This window comes from Macaca fascicularis, chromosome 4 (assembly GCF_037993035.2).
Source record: "Macaca fascicularis isolate 582-1 chromosome 4, T2T-MFA8v1.1".
NCBI classification, from domain to species: domain Eukaryota; kingdom Metazoa; phylum Chordata; class Mammalia; order Primates; family Cercopithecidae; genus Macaca; species Macaca fascicularis.
Window position 1 is genome coordinate 92,002,941 of NC_088378.1, and position 23,809 is coordinate 92,026,749.

A 23,809-nucleotide genomic window follows, 5' to 3' on the forward strand; every position below is an offset into this window, starting at 1 on the left:
TGTTCTCATTCTTTTTTTATGCTGCATAGTATTCTATGGAGTTCATCTAACACCTTCTCTTTATCTGATCTGGCATTAATGGGCATTTAGGTTGATTCCATGTCTTTGGTATTGTGAATAGTGTTGCAGTGAGCATTTGAGTGTGTGTGTGTGTGTGTGTGTGTGTGTGTCTTTATGGTAGAATGATTTATATTCCTCTGGGTATATACCCAGTAATAAGATTACTGGGTTGAATGGCAGTTCTACTTTAGCTCTTTGAGGAATCGCCACACTGCTTTCTACAATCGTTGAACTAATTTGCACTCTCACCAACAGTGTGTAAGTGTTCCCTTTTCTCCACAACCTTGCCAACACTTGTTTGTTTGTTTGACTTTTTAATAATAGCCAGAATGTCATGAAGCCATTCTGACTGGTGTCACAATGAAATGGTATCTCATTATGGTTTTTGATTTGCATTTCTTTAACGATCAGTGATATTGAGCCTTTTTCATATGTTTGTTGGCTGCACATATGTCTTCTTTTGAAAAGAGCCTGTTCATGTCCTTTGCCCACTTTTTAATAGGGTTGTTTTTTTCTTGTAAATTTGTTTAAGGTCCATATAGATGCTGGATATTACACCTTTGTCAGATGCAAGTTTGCAAATATTTTCTCCCATTCCGTAGGTTGTCTGTTTTCTCTGCTGATAGTTTCTTTTGCTGTGCAGAAGCTAAATTTAATTAGATATTGTTTGTCAATTTCTGCTTTTGTTGCAGTTGCTTTTGGTGTCTTTGTCATGAAATTTTTGCCTGTTCCTATGTCAAGGATGGTAATGCCTAGGTTGTCTTCCAGGATTTTCACAGTTTTGGATTTTACATTTAAGTCTTCAATCCACCTTGAGTTGATTTTTGTATATGGTATAAGGAAGGGGTCTAGCTTCAACATTCTACATATGGCTAGCCAGTTATCCCAACATCATTTATTGAATAGGGAGTCTTTTCTCCGTTGCTTGCTTTTGTTAGCTTTGTCAAAGACCAGATGGTCATAAGTGTGTGGCCTTATTTTTGGGTTCTCTATTCTGTTCCATTGGACTATGTGTCTGTTTTTGTACCAGTACCATTCTGTTTTGGTTACTGTAGCCCTGTGATATAGTTTGAAGTTGGATAATGTGATCCCTCCAACTTTGTTCTTTTTGCTTCATATTGCCTTGGCTATTTGGGCTCTGTTTTGTTTCCATGTGAATTTTAAAATAGTCTTTTCTAGTTCTGTCAAGAATGTCATTGGCAGTTTGATCAGAATATTATTGAATCTGTAAATTGCTTTGGACAATATGATCATTTTAATGATATTGATTCTTCCTATCTTTGAGCATGGGATGCTTTTCCATTTGTTTTTGTCTTCTCTGATTGCCTTGAGCAGTATTTTTCAGTTCTCCTTTAGAGATCTTTCACTTCTCTGATTTAGCTGTATTCCTAGGTATTGTATTATTTTTGCGGCAATTGTGAATGGGATTGCATTCCCAATTTGACTCTTGGTTTGGCTGCTGGTGGTGCATAGGAATGCTAGTGATTTTTGTACATTGATTTTGCATCCTAAAACTTGGCTGAAGTTGCTTAGGAGCTGAAGTAGATTTGGGGCCAAGACTATGTGGTTTTCTAGATATAGAATCATGTCCTCTGAAAACAGGGATAGTTTGACTTCCTCTCTTCCGATTTGGATGCCCTTCATTTCTTTCCCTTGCCACTTGCTTTGGCCAGGACTTCCAGTGCTTTCTTGGATAGGAGTAGTGAGGGAGAGAATCCTTGTCTTGTGCTGGTTTTCAAGAGGAATGCTTCCAGCTTTTGCCTATTCAGTATGATGTTGGCTGTGGGTTTGTCATAGAGGGCTGTTATTATTTTGAGGTATGTTCCTTCAATATCTAGTTTACTGAAAGTTTTTAACATGAAGGTATGTTAAGTTATATCAAAAGCCTTTTCTGCACCTATTGAGATAATCCTACGTTTTTTGTCTAACATAAACAGAAAATTGCCAAATGGAAGCATAAAGAGTGAGCAAGAAAGGAAAAAGAGAGAGAGATGTTGGCTAAAATTAGGTGGTATAATATATGTGCTATTGGGTCCTGTAAGGAAAGAAAAGAGATACTGGAGTACAAATATTTGAAGAGATAATGGAAAGGAATTTTCTCAAATTAATGAAAAGCATCAACTGATAGAGTTAGAGCTAGCAAGCCCCAAGTAGGATCAATACAAAGGAAAGCAGACCTAGGGATATCATAATCAAATTGCATATCCAAAATAAACAGAAAAATCTTAAAAGCAGCCAAATGAAATAGATATACAATGCCTTCAGAAGTACAGTAAGGATGACAGTCAACTTCTCAGCAGAAAAATGTGAGAGATAATAGACATTTTTAATGTGCCAAAAGAATAAAACTTAGCATTCTTTTTTTTTTTTTTTTTTCAGATGAAGTCTCACTCTGTCACCCAGACTGGAATGCAGTGGTGCGATCTTGGCTCACTGCAACCTCTACCTCCTGGGTTCAAGCAATTCTCCTGCCTCAGCCTCCCAAGTGGCTGGGACTACAGGCACCCGCCACCATGCCCGGCTAATGTTTTTTGTTTGTTTGTTTTGTGTTTTTAGTAGAGACAGGGTTTCACTGTGTTAGGCAGGATAGTCTCAATCTCCTGACCTAGTGATCTGCCCACCTCAGCCTCCCAAAGTGCGGGGATTACAGGCATGAGCCACCATGCCCAGCCTAAAACTTAGCATTCTATACCTAGAGAAAATATCCTTCAGAAATTAAGGCAAATAGAGACATTTCAGACTAATGAAATCTGAGCTAATTCATGGCCTGCAGACCTACACTGCTAGAAATACTAAAGGAAGTTCTTCAGGCTGAGGGAAAATGATCCTAGATGGAAACGTGCATCTGTGGGAAAAAATGAAAAGCACCAGAAAGGGCCGGGCCTGGTGGCTCACGCCTGTAATCCTAGCCCTTAGGGAGGCCAAGGTGGGCGGATCATGAGGTCAGGAGATCAAGACCATCCTGGCTAACACGGTGAAACCCTGTCTCTACTAAAAATACGCACACACACACACACACACACACACACACACACACAAATTAGCCAGGCATGGTGGTGGGCACCTATCCTCCCAGCTTCTTGGGAGGCTGAGGCAAGAGAATTGATTGAACCCGGGAGGCAGAGGTTGCAGTGAGCTGAGATCACACCACTGCACTCCAGCCTGGGCAAAAGAGCAAAACTCTGTCTCAAAAAAAAAAAAAAAAAAAAAAAAGAAAGAAAGAAAGAAAGAAAGCAAAGCCAAGCACCAGAAAAGGTGAATATAAAATACTATTTTAAAATTTGTGTAAGACAATATATTGACTAGTAGAAATAACAAGGTATGTGGGGTTTATAAAATATGTAGAAGTAAAATGCATGACAAGAGTAGGACAAAGGGTGGAAGGGGGATTAATAATGGAAGTATACTACTGTATGTTTTATACATTATTCATGAAGTGGTACATCAATTATAAAAGGAATACTGTAGCAAGTAATATACCACTTCATGAACAATCTAGAAACCTTACAATTTAAAGTGTATTGCAAGAATTCAAGGAATATTGTAATAAATTAAGGAAGAATATTATAACCTCTAAAACACTAAAAATACTACAAAAAGATATAGTTTAAAAGCTAACAGGCCAGACACTGTGGCTCACACTTGTGATCCCAACACGTTGGGAGGCTGAAGTGGGTGGATCACCTGAGGTCAGGAGTTTGAGGCCAGCCTGGCCAACATGGTGAAACCCCATCTCTACTAAAAATAGAAAATTATCCGGGGCACATGCCTGTAATCCCAACTACTTGGGAGGCTGAGACAGGAGAATCAGTTGAACCCAGGAGATGGAGGTTGCAGTGAGCTGAAATCATGCTATTGCACTCCAGCCTGGGCAACAAGAACAAAACTCTGTCTCAAAAAAAAAAAAAAAAAGAAAGAAAGAAAGAAAGAAAATAAAAAAAAATAGCTAATGGAAGAAATGGAATAATTTTAAAATACTTGATTAATGCAAAAGAAAGATAAAGGAGGAACAAAGAATATAAGAGCGTAGCTCCTGGCATAAATATAAAACTAATAGCAAGATGGTAGACATAAACCCAACTTTGTTGGTAATTATGTTAAATGCAAGTGAACTAAACACTCTATTAGCAAAAATTGTCAGACTGGATTTTTTTAAAGATCCAATTATATGCTGTTTATATATTTCTTGTTGTTATTATAGAGATGAGGTCTCACTATATTGCCCAGGCTGGTCTCAAACTCCTGAGCACAAGTGATCCTCCTGCCTCAGCCTCCCAAACTGCTGGGATTACAGGCACGAGGCATTATGCCCAGCCTACAATTATATGCTGTTTATAAGAGATATACTTTAAATATTATGACACAAAAAGGTTGATGGTAAAAGGATGGCAAAAGATATCTCATACAAAGAGTAAGCCCAAGAAAGCCGGTGTGGCTCTATTAATATCAGAGAAGTATACACTTCATGGCAAGGCATATTACCAGAGATAGTGATAAATGGGTCAGTCATTAAAAGACACAATTCTTTCTATGCTTTTAATAAAACATCTTCAAAATACATGGACAACAATGACAGAAATAAATGGTAAAATATACACATTCACCATAATAGCTGGATATTTTAACTCACCTCTCTTCATAATTGAAAAATAATGACCCATAAATAATTAAGTCAATTTGCAGCCAGGCACAGTGGCTCACACCTGTAATCCCAGCACTTTGGGAGGTCAGAGGTTCAAGACCAGCCTGGCCAACATGGTGGAACCCCATCTCCACTAAAAAAAAAAAAAAAAAAGCCAATTCATTGGGTGTGGTGGCCCAGCCACTCTGGAGGCTGAGCCAGGAGAATCACTTGAACCTGGAAAACGGAGGTTGTAGTGAGCCAAGCTCATACCACTATACTCCAGCCCAGGTGGCAGAGCAAGACTCTGTCTTGGAAAAAAAAAAAAAGATTAAGTCAATTTGTAAAAGAAAAGCAAAGGGGGAATTACTCTATAGATAGTTGCATATACATCAAAGTCATGGTAACATACAGGACAATGGAATGGAATAGGAAACTCACAGGAATATGAGTTACCAGGTGATACAGTTTGACTGTGTCCCCACCTGAATCTCATCTTGTAGTTCCCATAATCCCCACATGGAGTAGGAAGGACAGGTAGGAGGTTATTGAATCATGGGAACAGTTACCTCCATGCAGTTCTCATGACAGTGAGCGAGTTCTCAAAAGATCTGATGGTTTTATAAGGGGTTTTTCCCCCACTTCGCTCTGCACTTCTCCTTGCTGCTGCCATGTGAAGAAGAACGTATTTGCTTCCCCCTCCTCCATGATCCTAAGTTTTCTGAGGCCTCCCAGCCATGCTGAATTGTGAGTCAATTAAACCTCTTTCCTTTATAAATTGCCTCGTCTTGGATATGTCATTATTAGTAGAGTGAGAACAGACTAATACACCAAGCTAGCACAAAAATCAATAGATAAAGAACAGAATGCTTGGTAAAAGGACTGGAAAAACTGGCCCACAACATGGAGAAAATTAAAACTAGAACCCTACCTTACCCTATGTGAAAAGGTAGACTCCTGATCGATTAGAGACCTAGGTATGAATGGTAAAAATATAAAATTAATGAAAATTAATGTAGCAAAATATGCTTGCGACCTCATAAACACAACTATGAGGTAAAATGGGATATATTATCTAAGGAAGGGAAGGTTTAGGTGGATCACATGGCTGCTGCCATAAAACAGTGTAAAGGACAAGGAATTCCAGGACTGTGAGTTGGGGTGGTTGCTTCTAGTAGGGATGGATACATAAAGAAATATAATTTAGGCTTGAGTCTGAAATCCTCAGCTCAAAAATTCTAGACTGAATTCTCAATCTAAAAACCAGGAAAAGTCCCATGTTTTGCTAACAAAATATTTTCTCTCTTTCTAGTTATTAATGCTGAAATAATTGAAAACCAAGGTCATACTTAATCTTGCTGGTTGCCAAATTATATTAATACCATGAGTTAAACTGACATCCTCATTAGGCCTCTTATGTAAAACGTAAAGAGTATGGACCAAGAAACAGTAGGACCTTGATTTGGAATGGGGAAGGGGATTTGGAGGACTCATAATATCCTAAACTAGAGAGAACAATAGTCCAGGTTTCAGAACTGAAAGTCCTGTGTCCCAGGAAACCCCTCAGTCCCAGGAAAACTGGGATAGTTGACATGTTCTCCTCTGCTAATCAAAGCAGGAGCTCTTCCTGTCTAAAGAGGTTGTTACTGCCTTGCTAGAAGATCCTATAATGACCTCACCTGAGGTAATGGTTACCTTGTAAAGGGAAACCAATTTGCCTACGCTTCTCCTCCATTATTCTCATTATTTCTATACACCCCAAATCAGATTCCAGCATGAGAGGGGCTGTGGTGGCTAGAATTTAAAAGGCAAATCCAGAAGGAGACTTATGCCAAAAAAAAAAAAAAAAAAAATCTAGACTTTGCTCATATATGTTGGCAAAAACCCAGAGAAAAATGTGTGAGATTCTCAGAACATTACACTGACAAGGAGAACCGTAATTTTGGATAGGGCAGAAATGATTGATAGGGTACACTTGCCACAGATTCTGGATTCTGCGTGCTGCCTTGAGCAGTTGGGGGTGATTCTACTTGTTGGTTCAGTTAGTTGAGTGAAACATGAACTTAATAATGGTCCACATTAAATGAAATTGAGAATGCAAATATTCCTTAAATAATATAAAGCCATTCAAAGATTTACAAAGATAGGAATGTTGGAGTGGATTTGTTGTGTGCAATCTGACTGTCCTAATCTATTAATCCCCTAAATCTCCTTGGAGGACCTATCAATGACACTCCTTTCACTAAGGCCTTGAGAGAAATAACACTGGTGAGGGGAGTAGCAGCATCTATGAAAATCATTTTAATGATGCTTCTCTTTAAGCTAGGAAGGCTTGTGGAAAATGTTATGGTTAAAAGGGGTTCCCGATTTCAATGGAAACATCAGACTCTTGGGGTTGGTACAGGCTTAATAACATTTAGTAGCAATTAACAACTGCAGACAAGGTGAAAATAGTGATTGTAATAGGAGTAGGTCCAGTGTAATCAGGAGTTCAGCCCACAGAAATATTGGTTTTGGATAACACAGGGCCTCCTGGCCTGAAATGCTATTCAAAAAATTAACGAGGTGGCATACGTACTAACCAAGAAAAATTGATACCATTGTATAAAACTGATACAGCCATGCCAGTAAATACCAGCTATATCCCAGCCTGGCCTAGGACCAAATACATTGGCAACAACATAGGTCCTACTTGATATATATAACAATAGCAGAAAAGCCTGACTGGAGCCACCAAGATACAGTGTCACCAAATTGCCACAAATAGATACGAGTGAAAGACCCCTAAAGATGCAGAACTCTATAATTATATCATAAATGTGTTCCCAAATCTTCCTTTGAGGCTCCCATTTGCTAAGATAACAATGTACTGCAGAAAGGAAACCATTAGGCCTTTTGGAGGTCATCTGGGAGCAGCTCTGAACAAATATAAATTTCTTGGGTCTCTGAAACCATTGTGGTCTATGGAACAAACTATATGCTATAGGAATAAACCCATCCCCCAGTTATTTTTCCAGTGAAGAGTTATAATTTATTTCTTCATCCTCTGTGGCAATATACTCACACTGGATCCCTGATCCATAAAAAGAGGGTTATTGTATTAGGAAGTATGAAGAGATTTGCAGAGATGAGTCCCACCATCAAAAGCTTTAAAAGCAGCAGGAGTGTGACTCTTATCATGTCTTGCTTTAGCGTGATCTTTGGCATATGTAGGAGGAGACAGATGGGTCTCTAAGAATGACTTCACAGGCCAGGATCAGTGGCTCACGCCTGTAATCCCCACACTTTGGGAAGCTGAGATGGGCGGATCACTTGAGGCCAGGATTCGAGACCAGCCTGGCCAACATGGTGAAAAAACATCTCTACTAAAAATACAAAAAATAGCCGGGCGTGGTGGCATATGCCTGTAATCCCATCTACTCTGGAGGCTGAGGCATGAGACTCACTTGAATCTGGGAGGCGGAGGTTGCTGTGAGCTGAAATTGGGCCACTGCACTCCAGCCTGACTGACAGAGCGAGAAAGCGAGACTCCGCCTCAAAAAAATAGAATGACTGCACATATTCCGAAACTTAATCAGATGGTGATTCCAACTGCAGCTGCTGTCAGATAAGTTCTTTTTCTTGGAGAAAATCAGAAAGTAGCTGGCTATTGATTTGGTCAATGCTTTTTTGTTTTTCCTTTATTCCAGTAAGAGCACTTGAAGCATTTACTGTATCTCAGTAAGCAGCAGTGTAGATTGTCTTTTTCCAATGTTACATTAACTTTCTATGTCAGAATATCAGTCTTGATATCAGACCTTTGATCAGCTTACCACTGTACAGGGCAGCATGCTGTATGCCTCCAGGTGAGATTCTGATAGGACCTGGAGAATGGAGTCATGTTTCCTGGATGCCTGGTAAGATGTGTCATCCCAGAGAGTGAATGATAAATCTCATGAAAGCAGAGTCTGCAGCCAAGTTTTGGAGAGGTGCAGTGTCTGGTACATGCTGGGATTTCCCCTTCATCATGAGGAACAAATTGTGTACTTTATTCCTTCTGTAACTAAGGAGAACTCTCAGTGATTGGTGGGTGACATGGTTTGGCTGTGCCCCTATCCAAATCTCACCTTGAATAGTAATAATCCCCACGTGTCAAGGATGGGACCAGGTGGAGATAATTGAATCATGGGGGTGGTTTACCCCATACTGTTCTCGTGGTAGTGAATAAGTGTCACAAGCTCTGATGGCTTCATAAAGGGGACTTCCCCTACACAAGATCTCTTGCCTGCCCCTACGTAAGATGTCTCTATGCTCTTCTTTCATCTTCTGCCATGATTGTGAGGCCTCTCCAGCCATGTGGAACTGTGAGTCCATTAAACCTCTTTCCTTTATAAACTACCCAGTCTAGGGTATGTCTTTATTAGCAGCATGAGAATGAACTAATACAGTGGACTTATTTCAATTCTGTGTACCCTGCTCGAATTCATTCGTGGATTGACCCAAATGCATCTACTTTTGACTGGGATTAGAAAGAGAGGTCTCTCTGGCTGGTCCAGGCTGTGGTGAAATTAGTTCCACCATGTGGACCTTATGAGGGAAAGCCAGTGAGCTCAGAGTTTCTGTGGCAAATCAGGATTATGTATAAAATCAGGAAGTGTGAGCAACACTGTGCCCTCTTCAGACAGTAACTATTCTTTTAACTTACTACTGGGCTACTTCAGATAAAAGCAAGTGAAAAAACCTATTCAAAAAGGTTCCGTGAAGGCTGCAGACAGACACCATGAGAGCCTTCTCAAGTTCTGAGAGGGGTTGGATGGCATGTAAGCAGTTATGTGTGAATGCTCAAGTTCACAGGCAACGTATGTTTGATTTAATAAGGAATGTTTTAGAGGTCCCTGTGTCATGGTCTGCCAACTCATCTGACCAACTCAATTCACTATGCAGGTGTCCTCAGCTCTTAGCCTGGTAAGAGTTTACCAATAAGGAATGAAAGGCAAAGAACATACTTGACGATATGCCTGATTTAATTCAGCAAACTTTAAAAAGACACTGCAACTTTTATAAATGAGCACATTTTCCAAATAACCATTTAAGAATACAATATACAGAATATACAGATTCTTAAGTTACAAGCAATAGAGACCGATTCTGATTTCCAACAACAAAAGGAAAGATGCTGGGTCATTCAAAGGAAATGCCAAACAGCTGAGCATTCAGTAGGCTAGAATGAGGGTGGCACTAGAGGTTTAAGCAGCAAGAGCTCACAGCCATCTCTCCAGGAGGCTGCCAGAGGACAACTGAATTCCTATCACTTTCTCCTCCCAAATCACAGGGAAGGGGCAGTTTCCCAAAATAAGCAGTGTGTGTAGGGAGAGGGGGTTGGGGAATGCTGGACTTTTATTATGTGCTCATATTAGGCTATGCAAACAACCAGCAGACTCCTATACATACAAAGTTGAGTTTTGAATTATACATGTACTTTTTTTTTTCTACAAAACCTACACTTCCCCATAATACTATCTGCATTAGTACTCCTGATAGGAAAAAAGTATTGCAGAATGCTCAAATTAGGCTTATAAAAGTAGGTTCTGAAAAATCTCAGCAATAGCTCCAGAAGCACTAGAGTTCATAATCTAGAATGTATTCCCTTTTCTTTACACTTATCTTTATGTAGCTACTTTTGCTTATGTAATCAGGAAAAACACCTCTATGAGGTAGGTTGATGGCACATATTGATTCATTTGGATGGAGTTACATCTGTTGAAGGCCTAAAACTTGTAAATGCTAATTATACTTACTGATAGCTTTGTGGAGACTGTGGGGAAAAATATTCCTATACTTTGTTGTTTTTAGTGCTGGCAAACATTAAGACATGATTCTTTGGCAATGTAAGTCCTATTTCTTCCCTTTGCATATAGGCAAAGTGTCAGGCTCCAGCCTGAGTTCCAGCACAACCCAGGCTAGGATGGAAACATGAATGGCAAGCTGGAGGACCTGGCGGGGCAGGCCCACAGCGAGTGTTGAAGATCTGAGTTGTGCCCTGAGAGGAAACTCACTGTGACCTAAGAAGAAAGAGGCAGTACAAAGTGGACCCAGTTCTAAGGCCTCCTGGGGATAGGGCCTCCTGGTCCATCATGTCCTCTCCGTAGCCCAAGGACACGTCTGCATCCATGGCACAAAGGGTAAAACCAGAAGGTAGTTTCATCAGAAGTTCTATAGGCTCCCCAGCACAAGCAGCACTGTCTGACATCTAACAGGATGTGTTACAGAATGGGGAGTGAGGTGTTTCCCTCCATCTTCCTAAATCCCAGCACCCAGCTTTGGCATCTGGAGGGGACCCAGAAGGAGAATGGGATGCCTCCCGGGAAAGGGCAGCAGTAGCTGACTACAGAAACAGGGAAAGCTGCTGAGGCTGCTCAGGACATCTTTTAGCACATGAGACTCACAGAAATACTTGGGGCGGGATGGAGAATGAAAAGGCTTGGCAAGAGCTACTTAAATAGGCGTTAGTTTTTAATCATTAAAATAAACTCTCATTTTGAAAAGCCTGGTGAAGCCTGTGGAGCTTGGAATTTTCAGAGGAGATGGCAGTAACATCACCAGACTGTAGAATTTTATATATATAAGTTTTTCCCAATAAGGTAATGATGCAGATATCCACACTGGTACCCTCAACACTCTCTTGCCCTGTACAGTAATGCATACTGGCACACAGGCAAAGGTTGGATTGAAACGGGAATACTTTATAGACAAGGACCCATGTATTTATCTTTTCTGGATAAGAATTAAACTAATACTGGTATCAGGATTGCTAGTATCATTAACTGATATAAACAGCCAGAACATATAGCATTGTGGGTCATCTTTTAACTCCTGGGACTTCATTTCTCTGAGTCCTTTGCCACTGCTATTAGGAGCTAGTTTTACTAAAACACTCAAAATATGAGTTTAAAGTAAGAAATGAAGTAAACAGGCTGGGTGCAGTGGCTCACACCTGTAATCCCAGCACTTTGGAAGGCCGAGGCGGGTGGATCACATCACGAGGTTAAGAGATCGAGACCATCCTGGCCAACATGATGAAACCCTGTCTTTACTAAAAATATAACAATTAGCTGGGCATGGTGGTGCATGCCTGTAGTCCCAGCTACTTGGGAGGCTGAGGCAGGAGAATCACTTCAACCTACGAAGCGGAGAATGCAGTGAGCCGAGATCGTGCCACTGTACTCCAGCCTGGCGACGAAGTCAGAGTCCGTCTTAAAAAAGTAACATGTCCTTCCTGTTCTCATTTTAAACTTGATTTAGACTTCCAATAATGAAAGACAAGTGGGTGTGTCACACGTATGCTAGCAATGTGAAACAAATGCTAATCATATTTTTCAATTCGTAACTGCAGTTTGATTTTTGATGTTAGCTATGGGCTTTGGATCACCCTTCAATCAAATCAGCTTCACAAGTTAAATGGATTGTTTTTATTAATTTACAATGAAATAGTTTTTGAATGACTTAACACAAGAACCTAGAGATAACATCACAATTGCACTGTTATAAAGTTTAAAGGCCTATTCATTTCACTGTCAGTTGAAATTCATTACCAGGTGAAAATTTGGGAGCTGGGTTTTGCACTGAGGATGCTACACAGCCACCAGCCTTTTTATTTTGCTCTTAATAACAAAAATACTGACTTAGTGAAATTACAAGCATAGGCCTCTCAATAGCTTTTTACGAGTCTGAACTTTTGCTTTCAATACCAAATAGTATCTGAAAAACATGCTCACTTTTGTGCTTCTTGAGAAATTCTAAGAACTGGCCCAGATTCATGTGATAGTCATTCCTTAATCCATAGTCACCATGGGCCTCAAGGAGTAATTCTTCAAAAGAATGGAAAAGGCGCAGGTCCTCACCATTTCCTTCTGTCTCCACGCTTTCGGCATGCTTACAAGAAATGTGCTTCCAATTGGGGTACCTAATTGTGTGCCAGAACTCCTCACAGTGCTCTTTGAAACCCTCCACACAAATTATACCAGGCTTTCCTGTCATGCAAAATCCAGTCACATCTAACCTTTTCCCAATATCCAAAATCTTTTTCCTTAGGTCCTGCTGATATATATGGTGACTGTAGATCCACATTCGGAGGAATGTGTTCTTGACTGGCTTTGCTTGTGTAGATGGTTCATACACAAGCTTTCTGCTCAGGAAATAAGATGCACTGTTGTCCTGTAGCCACTGGATTGCTGCACATACGCAGAGCTCACCTGGATCAAAAGTCCCTATGTAAGAAGTGAGACCTTTGTTGAGAAGTAGCTGCTGATGTCTGTCAAGTTCAGATGACCGTCCAAACAGCTGCAATGCTACATAGGGGTAGCTGTGAGGCATGGTCACTTGCAAATCAATTTTCACCTTAAAATGAAAATCAAATAGATTTAAATACCGTAACATCCCATAAGCTAGTTTATCAATAGCAACTGCATGATTTTGAGAAATGTTATTGCTACTATTAAATGACAGCTGTGTACCAGGTACTTTACATACACGATTGCTTCCTTTTATGCATTAATTATTTCAGTATTTATTGAACAACTACATGTGCCAGGTGCCCTTGTGCTGGGATAAATAAGTGAATAAGCCAGACACTATTTTTGCTCTTCATGAAGTCCAGAGCCTAGTGAAGGAGACACACATTAAACAAATAATTACACATAGCAAGTATTTAATTTCAATTGTGAGAAGCATTACCATGGAAAGTGGAGGGTTCCATTGAAGTGTGTAACCAGCGGGACAGAATCCAGTCTGGGGAACCAGGAAGTTTCCTGACAACTGAAGGATGAGTAGGAAATAGCTACAACAGTGGTTCTCAAATGCCCAGTCCGCGTGTTACCTATGCTATGCTAATGTTGCTGGAGATAAATGGATCAGAAGATGGAGGTAAATTCATTTTTAGTCTTTAGATTTTTCCATCCGTATTTGCTTTCTGTGTTGTGCCATAAAAAAATCCACTCATTTACTCCTTAAAAGCCAGTTTTGTTTTGTTACAGGAGATATTTAGATTTATGAAAATCATGATACATGTGCAAGGTAGTCCAACTGGATGAGTGAACAAAATAATAACGGCATAAGACTGCAAGATAGCTTCAATAAAAACTCCAGGTATATTTGTTAAAAAGGTGTGTATGTTTACATAAAATTCAAGATATTTACTGAAGACAATTTACAGAACATTCCATATCTTTCAAACAAGGTAATATGCACCCGGAATATTTCTATCTTTCCTTGACAGAAAGCTGTTCCAGATGTTTCAGTTAAAAACTGGGCACCTGGCAAACACTTAAATCAGGGCACCTACCTTGGGCTCCTCAATCTGGAGCGTAATTACAAATTCGATTTTTGGCGGCAGCGCCTCCCTTGTGCCTTCCAAATACCTCTTTATATTCGTCAGGGCATTTACATCTTCAAGTTTTACTTCTCCTTGGTTAGGAAACATAGAAAACAGCATTTCCATCTCCAGTAGCTGAAGCTGAAGGCTTTCTTTCACCGAAGCAGACATGTTGCCTCGCAATCAACCTGCCTGGAAACCTCACAAGGCTCAGGGACGCTGGGTTTGTCAATGCCAGCCGGTGTCCAGCGAAATTTCCCGAAGGTCCCTTTACGTGGAAGCAATTCTGCAGGAACGCTTTGCACCGAGAGCTAGGGGCACAAACCGGACACTTACACTCTTCTTTATTTCCTGACTTCAAAATCTAGTATGCACAACATCCCCTAAAACACTCCGTTAAAACCCATATTCTGCGTACCCGGGCTCCGGGCTCCCGCCTCCCGCACCCCGCACTAGATAGGGGAATCTGCACTTTCAACAGGTGTTTGGAATTGTCCCGCTGCAGGTGGCAGGCAGACACTTGCAGCCGCTCTGCAAGCCTGAATTCTAGAAAAGGCTGGGGCCCGGCTTCCAATCCCACCCGGGGCTCGGGCTTGGGCGGAGCCAGACGCTGCGGCGAGAGAGGCTGCAGTGCCGGCGGGATGGGCTCCGGGTTCCCCAGCCCTGGTGTTACCCCCAGCGCCAGTCGCCACAACCTCGGTCTCGGACTCGCGGACCGCCCCCCCCCCCCTCGCCACGCCGGGGTGGCCTTTTCGCTTGGGCCGCATCCCAGGGCTCCGGACGCTTACGATTCACTGGCCTGTGCCCCGAAGGACCCAGGATGAGGGTAGGGGGTGTCTCAGAGGTCATTAAATAAAAGGTGTTTACAGTGAGCTGGGGGAAGGGGGTACCCGGGGAGACGGCGGCCGGAGAAGGCTTCCCGGATTCAAAGGTTTGGGAGATGACCTCGACGTCGGAGGGGGGATGCGGGCCGCCGGCGGCGCTCACTGTGGGCGAGGTCGCCCTGTCCGAGGCCCAGCGACGGGGCTGATACCCCACCCCCGCCCCTAGCCAAGACCACTAGGAACCCCGGCTACCCAGGAACGCAGAGCCTGCCGCCCCCAGAGGCCCGGAGTTGGAGGCGGAGGCTGCGTCTCCGCGGCTGCAGTGCTCTGAGGGCCCGCGACCCTCGGCCCCAACCCCCGGGCCACCGCTGGGGCCTCACCCTTCCTGGTCATTCAATGGAAACAGCCCCAGAGCCCGCTCGGAACCGCAGCCGCAGTTCCTCAGGCGCGAGCTGCGCGCGCCCGGCGGCGAGGTGGGGGCGGGGCCGGCGGACCTTCCTCCGTCGTGATTGGCCGGGGGGCGCGGCGACAAGCCGGAAGCCACGCAGGGCCACGTCTACGGTTCTGAGGACTAGGTCTGGCTGCTGCAGACGTTGTCGCTTGGGCGTTTCTCCGCTGCGTGTAGGTGTAGGGGGCTTCCTGACCGAGGTAAGCTGGGCCCGAGGCTCGGAGTTGAGAAGGGAAACTACCGGTCGGCAAGGGCTCTGTGGGAGCGGGACAGGTCAGATTCTCGGCCGGACGGAGGGTCTAGCGGGCCGGCGCGACTGACCGAGCGGCGGAGCGCGCAGGACACACCTTCAGGGCCCTGCGCCCCGCGAGCGGGCTGGTCGGGCCCGGCTGCGGGTCTCCTGCCTGGGCTCTGGTCCGTGGACCTAGGCGAGCACCTCAGGGTGGAGTGCCAGGTAATTCGAAGGTAGGCGGGAGAGAGGCACTAAGGAGGTTTGAAGATTGAATGGAGAGTAGGGGGATACTCTTAACTTTTTGAGTGGACTCTGGATTTGGCAAATGTGCTTTCAATAAAGGCATTCGCAGACGCGTTGAAAGTAGTTGTAGGACCTGAAACGCATATTATCTGGACCTTTTTTTTTTTTAAATGGCTTTTTGGAGTTAACAGGACTGGTTTACACCCTTATGAATAATCATGACACATAACTGACTGCTCAGTTTTTACAAATATGTATTTATCCTTAGGAAAGAGATTTGACCACTGTCTTGAACTAAATTAGCTTGCCGAATGCCAGCTTTTTCCAACTGGACAAAAGTAACTGTTTTTCACCATTTCTTGTAAGTTCTGTTCATTGAAGCAATGAAGGACAATAAAGAAAACAAGATTATGAGGCTAGCAGCTGGAGGACTGCTCCTCATCTCTGGGCTAATTGGGAATTAATTGACCCAGGAAATGTATAATGTATATGGACTGCTGAAGGAAAACTACGGACTGAGGTTGGAAACCCCAAGTTCCACTTAATGGGAGTATCCCAGAGAAAGCAGTATTAGTGGGCTAAGGGCCGATGTTTTTGTTCTTCTTGTTTGTTTTGAGAGGGAGTCTCGCCCTGTCGCCCAGGCTGAAGTGCAGTGGCGCGATCTCTGCTTACTGCGACCTCCACCTCCTGGGTTCAGGCGATTCTCCTGCCTTAGCCTCCTGAGTAGCTGGGACTACAAGCGCGCGCCACCACGACAAGCTACTTTTTGTATTTTTAGTAGAGACGGGGGTTTCACCATATTGGTCAGACTGGTCTTGAACTCCTGACCTCGTGATTCGCCCGCCTTGGCCTCCCAAAATGCTGGGATTACAGGTGTGAGCCACCGCACCTGGTCTGTTTGGTTTGTTTTGTTTTGAGACAAGAGTCTCCCTTTGTCACCCAGGCAGGAGTGCAGTGGCGCGATCTCAGATCTCAGCTCATTGCAACCTCCACCTCCCGGGTTCAAGAGATTCTCCTGCCTCAGCCTACCTAGTAGCTGGGATTACAGGCGCCCGCCAACACGCCCGACTAATTTTTTTTTTGTATTTATAGTAGGCGGTTTCACCATGTTGGCCAGGCTAGTTTCAAACTCCTGACCTCAGGTGATCCGCCTGCGTCGGCCTCCCAAAGTGCTAAGATTACAGGTGTGAGCCACCGCTCCCGGCCGTTGTTTTATTTTTTAAAGTAAAGGAGAAAGGTGGCATTCTTTAGGAAGAAGATATTGCTAGTTTTAGAGCAACATCGTAGAAGGGTGTCCTGATTGTCCTTAAGAAAATGGAAAAAGATCTGGGTAGTCTTGGAGAAGAAACTGTTGCCTTTTGCTTTTCCTTTGAGAATATGTCTCTGTAGTTTCGGAGAAATAGCAAAAGAACCACAAAGATTTCTCAGATATTTGGGGATATGTAGTTCCAGTCCACTCAAGAATCTGACTTTAGGCCTCAATCCATCACCAGCTATCTATGTTAATTTAGGTTAGTTTCCCCTTTTGTAAAAGGAAATGATCTTTGAGCTCATTGGAGTCTCTGAATAGGTGTAAAATCTTCATTTTAGTTGAGAGTGGACCAATTTAAGTGTGACCGGGTCCGGGAATAGTCCTGGAGCTAAAATGGGAGGAGAGTGGGGACAATCTGATATCTGCCCTGAGTCTGCCGAGGAGTGGACAATACAAGTTGGGCAAGATCTTCTAGGTAATTCTAACCCACAGGACTTACTCTCCTGCCCATTGCTCTGTCAAACATAGGGTTCTTTGAGGAGGTTCAGACTGAGACAGACCTATTTGTTTGGGGTGGCAGTTTTTGAAGCAAATGGTTCTTGAGAGGTTACTTGTTATGCCTGAAACAATATTTCTTAATTTTGTAGACATGGATTTAGGTGCTATTACAAAATACTCAGCATTACATGCCAAGCCCAGTGGACTGATTCTTCAATACGGGACTGCTGGATTTCGAACGAAGGCAGAACATCTTGATCATGTCATGTTTCGCATGGGATTATTAGCTGTCCTGAGGTCAAAACAGACAAAATCCACTATAGGAGTCATGGTAACAGCGTCCCACAATCCTGAGGTAATGGGTTTAGTGCCCTGATAAAGCAGACCATTATTTACAATACCAAGCCTTAGTGTCTGAGCAGTTTGACCTAAAGTACAAATTCTAATTCTAGGAATGTGCCTTCTCATTTATATGTGCTTTGGATGTGAAACCACTTTTTTAAAATTTATTTATTTATTTTTAAGAGCGTGATCATTAAGCTCATGATTCCTAAGGGTGTGGAAAGAATGAAAAGATACTGTCTTTTTTTTGGAGTGTTCATATTAGAGAAATAACAATGTTCTTCCAAATTTATTGATTTAAGACATGTTTGGTAATTGAAAATTGTTTCCTTTGTTAACTTAGCAGTGATTAAAGATATTGGGGATGGGTGAGGGAGGGTAAAGATTTGAAAAGAAACTTTTTGAACATTTTCAGACAGGTTTTTATAGCTCGGCAATAATTTCTTGTTCTGAATGAACAAACAGGTGAGCTTTGGCAGAATATTGATGATGTCTGATGGTTCTAGTCTTTGTGACAGATTTTAATCAAAGTATTCTTTTTCACACAATTATTTTTTCAGCTTTATTGTGGTATAAGTGATAAATAAAAATTGTATATATTCAAGTCATACAACACCATGTTTTGATATGTGTATACATTGTGAAATGATTAATACTATCAGGCTAATTAACATATACATTACCTCACATAGTTACCTTGTTTTGTGGTGAGAATACTTAAGATGTACTCTCAACACATTTTCAATATATATTATTATGAACTGTAGTCACCATGCTGTACATTAACATCCTCCAGAACTTATTCATCTTATAACTGCAAGTTTATGCTCATTGGCCAGCATCTCCCCATTTCCCTTACCCTCTAGCCACCACCATACTACTCTCTGTTTCTGTGAGTTCCACTTTTTTACATAACACATGTATGTTATGATCCTGCAGTATTTGTCTTCATGTGTCTGCTTATTTAACTTAGCATAATGTCTTCCAGATTCAACCATGATGCAAATGGCAGTATTTCTTTTTTAAGGCTGAATAATATTCTGTTGTGTATATATACCACATTTTCTTCATCCATTTATCTGTTTATGTGCACTTAGGTTGTTTCTATATCTTAGCCAACCTCTTGACACAATGTAATTGTTCTGTATTGTCTGTAGACCATTAATACAGGGTTTGAATAATATGCTTCTATTTGATTGCTTGGGGTGTGGGATTTTTGCCTTTGTAGCTAAATCAGCAGCAAGTTAAAGTGGTGCAGGTCTGTGAAGGATTGTAACCTCCTCTTCCCCCAAACAAGGGCATTGCTTGTCCAAATATGTGATCACTATAAATGTGTAAATTTCTAAATATGTAAATCACCATAATTGATTGACTGATCGACTTCTAGGAAAAGCCCCACATTTATTGCTAGTTCCAGAGGCATTCTCAAAATGATTCTCGTTTCTTTCAGGTGACATTCACTGTGAACTACATTTTCTTTCTAGGAATTTGAGCAGAACAGTGTTGGGAGGCAGTTTTCACTTTCTGTCCCACCCGCTGGTTGACAAGCTGGCTAGTGTGTTCTTGGAGTTCCGAGTCACAGTGAGAAGGATCTCTGTGTGCCCTTATTCTGCTCCACTTGTGCCCTAGTCAGTTTATTGATAGTGAATGCACAGATCACAGCCTTTTACAAAGGCTAGTGTGGCATAGTGTTTTTAGGCGAGTCGGATAGACTTGCTGTTTTAATCAATACTGACATTTATTAGCTGTATGGTCATAAGCAAATTACCTAACCTCTCTGAAGCTCAGTTTTCTCAAAGTAAGATTGGACTAAAAATAGGATTATTAGTTTAATTGATTTATGTGTGTCATGAGGATTTAATGAGGTAATAGATACATAAAATATCAGTATTAATATTTGGTGTTTATTGTTGAAGCTGCTCAGCCATCACTGTCTTTGGTTGAAGGGAAACAGCTTTTGCGTTCTACTCTCAACTCAGCTCATGAGTATGCACAGATTGCTTGTTTGTTTTTCTTTTAAGGAAGACAATGGTGTAAAATTGGTTGATCCTTTGGGTGAAATGTTGGCACCATCCTGGGAGGAACATGCCACCTGTTTAGCAAATGCTGAGGAACAAGATATGCAGAGAGTGCTTATTGACATCAGCGAGAAAGAAGCTGTGAATCTGCAACAAGATGCCTTTGTAGTTATTGGTAGAGATACCAGGTGATGATAAGAGTTACTGGTAAAAAAAAAAAAAAAAAAAAAGCTTTGGGAACGTGATATAAACGATTGTATCAGTTTGAATCCAAGACAAATGGAAAGAAGTAAAGTGGAACTACCCTGAGTTGCATGTCTACCTGCATGACCTTTTTAGTAGGCTGTGGTAGCTAAGTCACAACTGCAGCTTGGGGTTTGGAGTCTGACTCTGGTTTGAAACCCTACTCCAAAACCCAAGCTGCAGAATAATATATGGAAAATACTTCCTGACACAAGAGAAGCACTGAATAAATGTCTCCCACTCCCTCTGTAGGTTTTTTTTCTTCCCTACAGAGTCATAACACATGATTTGAACTCATTATTTTTAAAGATTTACTTTATAATCTGTGTTATTATTGTTTCAGATATTTATATGATTTTTCCATGCTGGAGCTCACTGAAAAGTATAATATTATTTCGCAGCTTTTGCCTTCCTTAACAATAATGTATTTTTGTAAAATATTAGATGAAAAGTATACTTTGCAACAGTAGCATTTCCTTTTGCATAAGATCTGATTTTAACCTGAGATTCTTTCAAAAGGAAATTTCTACTCAGTCTCCAATACCTGGACTGGTTTTTCTTACCCTCTGTTGTGTTACCAGAGGGTTTTCCAGATACCGATGATAGTAGCAGAAATAGCCAAGTAACTTATGTTCTGAAGTACGTTATCCCACCACAGTAAAGCCATCCCACATGTATTTGGTTCTTAACTATTAACTAATCTAAGTGATAAAACATCTTTTCCCACAAGGCAGTTTTTTTTTTTTAATTTTTTTGACATGGAGTCTTGCTCTGTCACCAGGCTGGAGTGCAGTGGCACAATCTTGGCTCATTGCGCCCTCCACCTGCCGAGGTCAAGCGATTCTCCAGCCTCAGCCTCCCAAATACCTGGGACCACAGGCGTGTGCCACCACGCCCAGCTAATTTTTGTATTTTTTAGTAGAGATGGCGTTTCACCATGTTGACCAGGATGGTCTCGATCTCGTGATGCACCCGCCTCGGCCTCCCAAAGTGCTGGTATCACAGGTGTGAGTCACTGTGCCTGGCCAAGGCAGTTTTTTAATCTGTTTTATTTTCAGATAGATAATTTGTTCTGACTTTACAAAATGGAAAACAGGTTCTTTATCCTTGATGGCTTAATACAAGAACTGTCTTATACATACTGTGTATATTCCATGTTTATTGTTACTGTTCTTAGAGTTCAGACATGTTGCTATAGTCAAACTTGAAAAGGTATTTGGGTATGGTGTGGTTAAGAGTGTCCTTTATTTTATAAATTCATTTAAAAGCCAAAATTTTTCCAAGAACTAAATTGCGAAAGGTTATTGGAAAATGCTTCTAATTTACCAGTATCTTCAGAGTTTATAGCTTTCAGTTCAGATACAAGGAACTTATTATTTTGAAATTTGTGACATGTAATTTTGGCATTTGCTTGCAGAACCAGCAACCCTGCCAGTTTCCGGATGGGATATATTATTTTCTTCCTTTTCTTTCCTAGGCCCAGCAGTGAGAAACTTTCACAATCCGTAATAGATGGTGTGACTGTTCTGGGAGGTCAATTCCATGGTATGTAGTTATCCTGAGTTGGAAATTAAACAATCTTTAAAAAACTTTTATTTACAAAGGTAATGTATATTTATTTAGAAAAGTGTGAAATACAGATGAACAAAAAAATATTTAAAAAATGAACTCCTGGATACAAAAATACTAACTTTAAATATAATCTTCCAGGTTGTTTCTGGGCAGGCATGTTTTGTTTTACCTATGGCAGTACTATAGGAGATTATAGGTGGGAAATTCTGAACAAATACAACTTCCTTCACTTTGGTAAGGCTGAATTTCCTCAAATAAAAACCTTTTTAAGTACTTGAAGATGATCATTCTGGGGAGCTTTGTCAATATTAGGTTTTCACTAATAGCTGGTCTCCTGTGAAATCAGCTGTTACCTGTCAAGTAGTGATGGGCAATATCTTTGACAGGTAGTTCTTTATGTTATATCAAATGACAGAGAATTAAATGAAACAACACACTAGGATCCCCTTCTCACACTTTGTCTATTGTGAAGGCACTGCCTCCACTATGTTTTGAGGTGAATATTTTCCTGGTGTGATATCTTTCTCATTAAAACAAACATCCACTCTTGACCTTTGAAACCTCCTTTGACTGAGTTCTGACTGTGTTCCCTTCCTGCACAGTCAGTCTGGCCTCTGTTGAGGGCTTGCTCTGCTTACCTTGTCTGTTTCCTCCTCTTCTGTCATTCTTCAGCCTTCTGCAGGTGAGTCTCTATCCTTACCTCTTCGTGAAATAAATGTCTCCCCAGCCCACCCCTGGCATCCATCTGCATTGTTATTGCCAAATCTTGTGGATATTGTAAAGTAGGGATTCTTAACCAGGGACCTCTGTGGCATGTCTGGGACTGCTGCAGAGGACCTGTGGATCTCATGATACAATGTACAGAGTGTTGTCCGCAGAAGCGCTTTCCCTGGGAGTGTAAAAGTACCTCTGCTCAGATACTCAGAGGGGGCTGTGATCTAAAAATAATTTTAATAATTTATGCTTTAAAGTTCTTACAGTTGAAGGCTTTGTAGCTTTCCATAATGTTAAAGCTCTTTCTTTGAGCTTCTACTTGGCCACTATTCCATATTGGTCTTCTCTGTTGGCTCCTCTCTGTCTCTTTCGGGGAGGACATTCCTCGGGACTCTCTTTCATTCTGCATGATTTCTGAATGATTATCTCTACTGCTATAGCTTGAGCTACCTTACTTATTTATTTATTTATTGTTTGAGATGGAGTCTCACTCTGTCGCCAGGCTGGAGTGCAGTGGCTCTATCTCAGCTCACTGCAACCTCTGACTCCCTGGTTCAAGTGATTCTCCTGCCTCAGCCTCCTGAGTAGCTGGGATTACAGGCATGTGCCACCACACCTGGCTAATTTTTGTATTAGTAGAGATGGGGTTTCATCATGTTGGCCAGACTGGTCTCGATCTCCTGACCTTGTGATCCGCCTACCTTGGCCTCCCAAAGTGCTGGGATTACAGGCATGAGCTACCGTGCCTGGCCTCATTCATTTATTAATTCATCAAACATGTTTTACTACCTGCTGTGTACCTCCCTCTAGTAGTCTGTTTCTGTTTCACTGTGTATCACAACCCATAGTAAGAAACCCATTATGTGTCATGACATGTCAATGTGTGCTTGTATGTATAACTGAAATAATAGTTTGAATAAACAATGCTCATCATTCCTACATGACATGCAATCATCTGTTTAAAATGCACAAATGCTGGTTTGTGTCTCAGTAAATTCCATGGCCCATTGGCAGGCTGTGGCCTGCAATTTGTAAAGCATTGGTCTGAATGGTGTTCTCCCTTAGGTGGCCTGCTTCTATCTCGTGTTCACCTTGCCCCAAACTATTCTTTCTGTCATCCCCAGAATGGTTGTCTTTTTCAGCATTTTCATTCTATCTCTAGAACGATCACTCTTCTAGTGTTTTAGTCTAGAAAATGTTGAGGGTAATTTTTTAAAGCTTTCCTTCATTTCTCTCTTCAGCTTAGTGTATTTCAGGAAATGAAAAAAGGTTAATGTAGGGAGAATGGGGGTTAGGAGAAGAGTAGGGAGGTAAGGTGGGCTAATTCATACGAAACCTTGGAGGTCATGGCAAGAACCTGGGCTCTATTCCAGATGCAGTGGGACTCCATTGA

The 23,809-nt window shown here is 41.7% G+C and overlaps 2 protein-coding genes across 15 annotated transcripts in view; one reads left to right on the forward strand and one right to left on the reverse strand.

The window, feature by feature from the left end:
• Nucleotides 1–9,666: 9,666 nt before the first annotated feature.
• RWDD2A (RWD domain containing 2A) lies at nt 9,667–15,314 on the reverse strand. 4 transcript variants are annotated; one of them, XM_045390293.2, is made up of 3 exons: nt 15,235–15,314; nt 14,001–14,341; nt 9,667–13,057 (listed from the first exon to the last, which is right to left on the reverse strand). In XM_045390293.2, exons 2-3 carry the CDS (start codon nt 14,199–14,201, stop codon nt 12,380–12,382), a joined length of 879 nt encoding a protein of 292 aa, XP_045246228.1. In that variant the 5' UTR covers nt 14,202–14,341; nt 15,235–15,314; the 3' UTR covers nt 9,667–12,379. The 4 variants fall into 4 exon arrangements, with proteins under 4 accessions (XP_045246228.1, XP_065399863.1, XP_065399862.1 ...); XM_065543791.1 differs by having other exon boundaries at nt 15,107–15,314; XM_065543790.1 differs by having other exon boundaries at nt 14,921–15,314.
• Nucleotides 15,315–15,408: 94 nt separating this feature from the next.
• The window catches only part of PGM3 (phosphoglucomutase 3), a 42,724-nt gene continuing 34,323 nt past the window's right edge, over nt 15,409–23,809 (forward strand). For 6 of the 11 annotated variants that reach the window (XR_276371.5, XR_012433643.1, XM_005552477.5 and 3 more), the window contains exons 1-4: nt 15,409–15,502; nt 17,677–17,882; nt 19,891–20,075; nt 21,608–21,675. Coding sequence is in view for 6 of the 11 variants with exons in the window: in XM_005552477.5 (XP_005552534.3) it covers nt 17,679–17,882; nt 19,891–20,075; nt 21,608–21,675 (457 nt within the window). In the remaining 5 variants the exon portion in view is untranslated. Of the gene's footprint in view, nt 15,757–17,407; nt 17,505–17,676; nt 17,883–19,890; nt 20,076–21,607; nt 21,676–23,809 lie in introns of those variants that run through there. The other 5 variants (XR_012433645.1, XM_074037587.1, XM_074037588.1 and 2 more) reach the window with 3 other exon arrangements.

Bases quoted from the DNA above. Each gene is read 5' to 3' on its own strand.
- RWDD2A (XM_045390293.2), bottom strand. From the start codon at position 14,201: ATGTCTGCTTCGGTGAAAGAAAGCCTTCAGCTTCAGCTACTGGAGATG. The intron at 13,058-14,000 runs GTAGGTGCCCTG...TTTCATTTTAAG, and splicing joins TCCAGATTGAGGAGCCCAAG to GTGAAAATTGATTTGCAAGT.